Source organism: Neospora caninum, chromosome VIIb (genome assembly GCF_000208865.1).
Source record: "Neospora caninum Liverpool complete genome, chromosome VIIb".
Classification (NCBI taxonomy): domain Eukaryota; phylum Apicomplexa; class Conoidasida; order Eucoccidiorida; family Sarcocystidae; genus Neospora; species Neospora caninum.
In genome coordinates, this window is record NC_018394.1 from 66723 (window position 1) to 75378 (window position 8656).

At 56.4% G+C, this 8656-nt stretch overlaps 1 protein-coding gene across 1 annotated transcript; it reads left to right on the plus strand.

Moving 5' to 3' along the window:
* Nucleotides 1–1722: 1722 nt before the first annotated feature.
* NCLIV_023890 (hypothetical protein) lies at nucleotides 1723–7998 on the plus strand (the record flags this gene model as incomplete). Its single annotated transcript, XM_003882583.1, has 2 exons — nucleotides 1723–4722; nucleotides 5311–7998. The coding sequence occupies 2 exons, from the start codon at nucleotides 1723–1725 to the stop codon at nucleotides 7996–7998; spliced, it is 5688 nt and encodes a 1895-aa protein (XP_003882632.1).
* Between the last annotated feature and the right edge of the window lie 658 nt (nucleotides 7999–8656).

The following is an 8656-nucleotide window of genomic DNA, read 5'->3' on the forward strand; positions in this document are numbered from 1 at the left end:
GGTCCATGACGGGGGGAAAAGGACAGGAGACAGAACACGCCGAGGAATGCACAGGAGCAGAGGCAAGACGGGGATGGTGAGTGAAGAAGGGAGGCGGAAATGAGGAGGCGCGGAGGAGGAACTGCAGCCGATTGAGACGGGGTGGAAAGAAAGATTTCGTGAGATCGAAGGCGAGGAGACCTGAGACGAAAGACCCAGGACAAGAACCGGAATTCACAGGGTCACACAGAAGGGGCTGCGTAGTACAGGCCGCATGCGACGAGGAGAGAAAAAGGGAGAAGGGAGACAAGACACGGGGGAAGACCACTGACGGAGACGAACGTTCGGCGGGCCAGCAAACACGAGGACCGGATGCCGATGCCGCCAGATGTGGATGCAGTGAAGACACCGCGAGAGCCCATCGAAGCCGACACCGAAAGAGAAAAGAAGGCGGGGAAGACGAGGCCACCTGGAGAAAAACGAGGAACCGCTCCCAAAGGAATTGCGGCACACCGCGAGACGGGGCTGCGGCGGAGACACGGCGAGAAGATAAACAGAACACACAAGCAAAGCGCGAAGTACAGCAGAAGAGGTTCTGCTGACCAAGAGAAGCAGGAAACTGGTGAAAAGCAAAGAGAGAAGGTGAGAGAGAGAATTATGCAGCAAAGGCAGCAGGAGAGAGAAAGAGGGGACAGGAAGCGATGACACGCACCTTGTCGAGCTGTACCGGGAAACCAGCGTCTCCGCTGTCTCTCCGCCGATACTCCCGAGAGCCGATTTTTCTTTTCTGTGCATGTGCATGCGGACGAAACTTTTTGCAAAGAAGTCCATCCTTTACCCAGGTGTTTCGTCTCCACTCACGTCTCTCGTTTTCTCCTCGAAGTTGTCTTCTCTCCTTTCTTTGTAGAAGCGAACGAGCGCTCCACGTCCTTCACGGGAGTTCAACTGCGACAGGGGGACCTCAGCGAAAAGTAGCGAAAATTATCTCGCCGTTTTCCCCCAGTGTTTTCAAACGAAAAAGGAACCCAGAGAAGAATGCCTTGACGGAGACACGCGCCAGCGCGTCTCCGGTTGCTGGCCCTTTCTCGCTTTTCCCATTTTCCCAAGTCTCCGCCTGGTGAGAGTTCTCTTCGCTTTCCCGTTGCTTTTTCTCGGCCAACCAAGACTTGAGACCATCTGGCCGAGGCCGGACGAAAACGAAGCAGAGAGAAGCGCAAAACACGCGGCCTTTTCTTTCTTTTTTTCGTCGCCCCACTGCAAGGAAAATCTGGAGGAAAGAAGAGAGAGGAAGACAGAGACAGGGGCGACGAGCACACAACTCGCGCGCGCGCGAAAACGTGCGATAACCCCACAACCGATGACTACGAAAAGACGGGGTGCGCATAACTCTCAAGCACGCAGGAGACAAAACGCCTCCAAGTTTTCCAGTTTGAGGTGACGAGATCCGCCCCGCCCGGATGCTGAAGTGGTGCATCTTTTTGCTGTCCAAGGAGACTAACGCGGGGAGGCCTCTCAGAAATCTCTCGAAGCACAAGGCGTGAATGGCTCCTAAAACACATGTCAAGAAACGAGAAAGCCGGCCCCATACACGTCTAGAGACCAAGGTTTACCTTTCATCTTTGGATTCAGGCGGCTTCCCAGGAGAAACCGCCCTTTTTGTTGCCGCTCTTTAGGTGTACCGGCATCGCCTCTCGGGCGTCGTATCTTCCGCCTCTTCCGGGCCTGTCTCTTTGACTGCTCGCCATGGATGCCGACCAGCCCCATGTTTCTTCTTCTCCCTTTTTCCCCTCACCGTCTTCCGGAGCGCGTCCTCCGTTCGTGGGCTCTGCACGCTCGTCTTCGCCTGGGAGTGGTCCTGGTCCCAAGAGAGATGACAAGCAAGTGAGCGAGCGCGCCATGCTGAGTCTCTCTGACTTCTCCCGCCGAGTGGGCATTTCGCAGTTTGTCGCGTCTCGCGTTTCGTTTTCTGGAAACGAAGTGGCGGAGACTCAAGACGCAAGGCAGCTTAGCTGCGTTGCTGTCGATGGGGAGACAGAGGGGCAAACAGCGGAACGGGAAGCAGACGACCTAGGCAGAGATGCGGGCGACGATCAAGGCGGGTTCTGGGGGTCTCTGAAGACTCTGTATGAGGACTTTCAGGTGTATGAACACTCCGAGTGGGACTGCACGTGCCTGCGTGAGCAACGCGAGTGCTCGCGCTGCATGCCGTCGCTCCCCAGAGGGAAACCGCTTTCGTCGCCCTCGTCCACTTCTTCCGATTCTTTCCTTCCTTCATCGGGCTGTGCCTCCGTCTCTCGTTCGGACGATTGTCAGAGGGACCCATCACCTCCCAGCAACGCGGAGACTTGCAAGTCGCTGAAAGACAGGGCGAACCTCACGGAAGGCAACCCGCAGCTTCGAGAGCCGTGCGCATTCGGCTGCTGGTGTCGGGCCTTCGGAGACAATCCAGAGACGGCGCCTCTTCGTCTGCCGTTCCTCGTCGATCCGTCAAAGTTGAGGAGACAGCGGGAAGAACACGAGCTTTCCGAGGCCGGGAGCCTGCAAATCGCCTCTTCGTTTCGCCTCTGGAGGACGGAAGCTCAGCGAGAGGCGGAGAGGGCGAGGCGAGGAGGCAACGCAGAGCCGCGCGGAGAGGAGGAAACGGGCGGGGAACGCGCCGACGGGACGGAGCAGGCAGGCGAGGCGAGAAATGTCAAACGAAGACGAGCGAATGCGTCGGCGGCGCACGCGCCGGCTGCAGATGAGAAGGGAAGTCAAGACGAGGAGAACAGCGGCATAGACACCAAAGGAGACGCTCCGGAGAGGAACGAGAACGAAGTGGGGAGGCAAGGGACTTTGTCCTGTGTTTCTGAGTTCGAAGTGCAAAATATCGAGGCCTTCGTTAGGGGCCTCGCATGGTGTTCTGAGGTGTACAGACACCACGTCGCAAATTTGCCAAAGGGGCTAGAAGCGAGCGGAGCGCATCTCGGTGAAGGGAGGCCGCAGGACTCTTTGCGCGAGGGGAAGAAGGGCGACAACGAGGACGATTTCTGGTTGCGACGAGCGACGCGAACAGCGGCTGAAGCTGAGAAGGCCGCGCATGTCTGCTCGTCAAGTCCGCCTCCTGTGCCTGCTTTCGTTGTGTCCCCCGCAGATTCGCAGCGACCGGTGAACGCTGAAAAACAAATTCTCTCACAATACGACCCTTCTAAGGCGCCCTGTCTCTGGATCCTGGGTGACCTCGCGGGCCTCCTTAGGGCGCAGTGCGAACTCAGGAGTGCCGCCGCGTCCAGTCCAGAGCAACGGGACAACGCATCGCCCCGTTCGCCTTGCTCGTCTCCCTCTGCCGTTCTTCCTTCTTTGGCTGAGTTACGGAAGGAGCTGCGAGGCGCCCTGCACGCCTTCGTTCGCGACCGTCTTCCCTTTCTCGTTTCTGAGTCGGCGACGCTGTTCTCGGCGAAGGCTGCAGCGGGCGGACGTCCTGGGGACGAGGGAAACGCTCGGCGAGGCGTAAAACGAGGAAGAGAGGACAATCCACTTGACGATGGTTCCAGCGATGAACAGACCGGAGCAGAGGGAAATGGGGAATCCGAACAAGAAAACGAACGGGGACAAGACGAGCGGAAGAACGAGGTGGGGGAGAATAAGAAGAGCACAAACACCAGCAGAGAGGAACTGAGTGCACTGCAAGGACTGCCTCCCACGAACCTGTCACTGCAGATTGCGTTCATCTCTCGAGTTGTTGCCGCCAAAGAGACGGGGCTTGGCCAATCTATTTCGCCGGTGAAGGCGGATGCAGAAGCGGAGACCAAAACCGTTAAGGCGGATAGAGACGCGAACATCCTTGGAGGAAACGCCCACGAAGACGGACACGGGAACGAGAATGCACACGGGGATCAGAAGCAAATCGGTTATGGAGCGTCGCGGAATGGGCCGTGCGAGTCTCTCGCCGCATCGACGCGTTTCCCCTTCATCTCCCTCGGAGCTTGCTGGGCCCAACAGAGACGGGAGATCCTTCAGTTGAAGAAGGAAATTGAAGAAGAGTGCGTGCGACGGCGAAGCCTAGAAGGCAACGAACGAGCGCCAGCACTGAGGATGGCAACAGAGAATCGCCACTTGATTTCGTTGTTGGAGGAGGCTGCGACGGAACCGCCTGGCGTGGCTGTGAAACTGACTCCCAAGCCCGAGTGTCGCCGGTTCCTCTTTCCGCCAGTTCTCTTCAGGTGTACAGACACCGCAAGCCGACAGCCGGACGTGTCTGGGGCGGCCCCCGCGACGAGTGCTTCTCTCGGCGGAGCGAGGAAGGACGGAGTCCAGCGAGGGGGGATGGGAAGGAACTCAGACGTCTGTATTCAGGCCGGTGTTTCTCGAGAAGAGAGACGAAAGTGCAGAAAGGAGATAGAAGCATTGCTCTTTCGCAGCCCGTGTGGACAGCAATCGTGTCACGAAACAGAAGAATTTGACAAGAAAAAGGCGGAACTGTTTGCTCGCCTCGCGTCGCACCCTGCTCTCTTGGATATCCTTTTCGACCCATGCCGAGCTTCAGGGGGGACAAACAATTACGTCTCGGCTTCTTCCGGCGCTCGATGGCCAGCCGACCTCGGGATGTATCTACACTTCATTCTCTTGAAAGTAAACCGCGATACATCGAATGCGCTACACAATATTGGCAGGGGACTGCGACGATACTTCCAAAGGTCTCTCGCTGTCGCTGGCACCAAGGACAAACGCGGAATCACCGTCCAGCGGTGCTCGGTTCACAAAGTAAGCAGTCGCAAATTCCCAACGTTTTGGCTTCTTTACACTGCGGACTTGTGTACTGGGGCCACACTCCCATATATCTGCACATCTACCTACCTATATATATATTATTTATATATGTATACAGTTTTATGAGCTTCACCTGCTCAGCTTCCAGCGGGGTTGCTATCTGCAGGCGAGACCTTGCATATATATATATATATATATGTACGTATATGTGAGTTTATGTCAATGCTGTGCCATAGTCCGGCTCCCTCCCATGCGGGTCGTACACGGTTTCTCAGAAGTGGACTGGAACAGCTGCGCGGTGTTAGACTTGCTGAACATTAAGTGTATTTAAACGGCTACGATTCCTATCTCACATATCTATGCATATATATATATATATATATATATATATATATATGCACAGTCGCAGTTGAATTGGGAACTTGGGCCTGAGGAGCTGTACTGCCTTTGAAGCATACGCGAGAGAGGGCGTGACTTCACAGCCGCACGTGTGTGATAGAACTGAGACGTGGAGCGCCGTCTTGTGTTTGATGCACAGCAACGGCGCGTGTGTGTGTGGCATCATCGCGTTTTGTTTTCCAGGTGTCGGCGCCCGCCCTGCTGAATGCATGTTACTTGGACCATCCGTCGTGGGACTCGAATGTGTATATTGCCCCTCTGGGGCACTATTCTCGGCCTCAGCGCCTCGGCGCCCTTCTCGGCAATTCGTTTCAAGTTATTCTCCGGAACGTCCGTCTTCCGTCTTCCGCAACGCATGCCTGCCTTCCTTCCAACACACTCTCTCTCCCTTCTTCCTTTCCTTCCGCTTCACGTCGCGCGGTTGTCCCCCCAGGGTTTGTGCCGATCGTGTGCTGCGGCCCCGCTGTGCACGTCTTGGCGAGTCGAGTCGCCGCGGGAATGGAGACCATCTCGTCCCGGGGATTTTTGAATTATTTCGGTCTCCAACGCTTCGGCACGCATGCAGTGCGGACGTTCGAGGTCGGCGCGGCGCTGCTGCAGGGCGACTGGAAGGAGGCGGTCGCGCGAATTCTGGGGAAACGCCAAACGGCATCCTCGACGTGGCAGTCTGCTGCGGCGTCGACGGGCGAGACAAGCTTTGCATGCAGCACCGATACGTCGAGGCCTTTTGCGGAAAAGAAGAACGGTTCGTCAGTCTCCGATGCATGCGGCGGCGTGGAAATCGGGGGGGCAGACGCGAAGGGAGAAGAAGGGATCGCCGGATGTGGAGCCGAGACTGAAAGAGAGGAACAGGGCGCTGCCGACGAAGGTGTGCGAGGAAAGGAGACAGACGCAGGCCAAGGGAAGGTGGGGAATGGATTTCAAGACGCACACCACCTTGACGAACAAGGCAAAAAGGAGGGAGGCGCAGAGTTGTCGCTGTGGGACGTCTTGCAAAAGACGGGGGACCCGCGTGTAGTTCTTGGACGCCTCGCAAGGCACCAGCATCTCGAGAGAGCGCTTTTGTCGTCTCTCTTGAAGTCACAGCGAAGAGGCGAAAGTGTGGCAGCGCGGGGGGAAGGGGGTAGCAAGCAGTGGAGAGAAGAGGGGAGAGCAAATGAGAGGAAAAGAGGCATGCCCAGGCGAGACGGGAACCGCCGAGAGGACGGCCCTCTGGGCAGTGCGGCTGGGACACACGCCGAAGACACGGATGTAGAAGGCAGAGAAATGCAAGCACAGAGAGAAGAGGCGGAAGGTGAACGAGGGCAAGGTGACACCACGGTAAACGGGCAAAACGAAGATATGCAGAGAGACACAACGACGAACGCAAAGCGAGACCAAGGGTTCACACGCGACAGCGTGGCGGTCTTTGAAGTGGAAGACTATTTTCGCGCGTTGCAAGAGATCCCTGCGGATTCGCTGCAGCTGTACGTACACTCGGCGCAGAGCGTCATTTTCAATCATGCATGCACCTGGCGGTGGAAGGCTCTCGGCGACAAAGTGTGCGTGGGAGACGTTGTTCGCGTTCGCTCGAGAGGCAGCTCCAGCGCCACGCCGTCTGCCGGCTCCACGTTGTCTGCTTCGTTCAGCGGCTGCGAAAATGGAGAAGCATGTCCGACACCTGACCCAGAAGGAGTCGGCGGCAGATTTTTTTTCGACGAGGAACCAGGCGAAACAGGCGGTGAGGACGGAGAGGAGCATGGACACCAGACTGTCAAAGTCATTGAGACAGAGGCTGAAGCTCAGCAAGCATCGATCTTTGATTTGGTCTTGCCTCTCCCTGGGGCAGATATCGTGTACCCGTCCCAAATGATGGCGGTGTACAGACAGCTAGCGAGCGGTCTTTTGGGAGTCTCACTCGACGCCTTCACAACACCAAAAGACGATGTTTGTTTGGACGCGTGCGGCAGTTGCCCGAACCCGCGAGAAGGCGACCGAAGTCGCTCAGGCAGAGGAGGCAGAAAGGGAGACAGAGGGGGCAAACAACGCTCTCGCTTTGGAGCTTGCAGAGGGAGGGGTAGAGGAAGAGGAGACACTCGTCGGGGCACGCGAGACTGTGGAGAACCTGTGTGTGGAAACGAAGACGGCGGCGGGGACCGGACCTCCCCTGTCGTTCTGTCGCCGTCTGTGGGGCTTTCCATTTTAGGAATAAAGTGCAAAGGAAGTTACAGACCTCTGCTGGAGCGGGCGAGAGACTGCCAGTGGCAGCTTCTGCAGCTCCGCGCAGAGGCTGTGCATACACCTGCCTCGTTGCTTCTCTCAGACGTCGACTTGCTGCTGCGCCAGCGACAAACCGCGCCCCGGCGGTCATCCGAGAAGGCTTCGGCAGCGCGAGGCGTGAAGCAGGGAAGCGAATGCGCCAAATCGGAACTGGTCGGAGAGGCGGCAACGACACACAGGAAGCCTGGAAAGGATCAAAGTGTCGAAATTGGGGATGCGAGATGTGAGGCGAGACGGCCCAATGAGGAACAGGACTTCCGGGTTTCTTGGGATGAACCTCTCGACAGTACGCTGGTCCGGTGCATGTACCCCAGATATGACCAGGTTCAGATGGAGGAACAGGCTGGGGCGAGGCTGCAAGGCCAGCAGGCGGCGGCGGTAGCTTCAAGAACAGACGGAGAGATCATCGTGAAGGACGGGAAAAGCAATTTCTGTCTCCTCTTGAGGCTGCGACTTCCTCCCGGCACATATTTCACCATGGCTCTTCGGGAGCTCATGAGAGCGAACGCCCCCGACGATGATGAGCTCGCCCACACAGCGGCTCGGACGGTAGTCACTCCAGAGGTCTCCGGGAAAGACACTTTCATTTCTGCCCCGTGTCCTTCAGCTTAATAAGAAGCGGAAGCAGGGATGTACAGGGCGTACGCGGTAACCCAGCATCTCTGCGTGCATCCTTGTGCAATGCATATATATAAATATATATATATATATATATATATATATATATGTTTATTTAGAATTTTCCTACTTGTACTTGCATGGGTGACCGCGTCCATTCACTGTTATTCATCGCATTGTATATTTCAGTGCCCATGCGTCTCGACATGTACGGATCGCTGCGTATATATATAATATTACATACATAGGCACATTCACATACAGACGTTGAAGCGACGGCCATACTTGCGGCTTTTCCCCCATGGAAGTCTTTTGCGCGTTATCGAAGGGGGTGCCAGCACTCGCCAGTGCCCAGGAGGATCGAGCGCGATTGAGGTGTCTGGGACCAGTTTGTCGCAGTGCGTGGCTGCCGCATTCGGGCGGACCAAGAACCTCGAAATGCGCCTTAATGAGTCAACAAAACTCTGGAATAACGCGTATCTGATTCCATGCATGTGCTGCGCCCCAAGCGCGTGGCTGTATGCAGGCAGTTCCAGCGAGGGTCTCTACCGGGATCTCCTAGCCCCTTTTAGGTGTGATACATGCATATGCGTAGGTTGGTGTGTGCCTTAAAGTGTTTTATCTTGCACAGACGAGAAGACACGCGACCTTT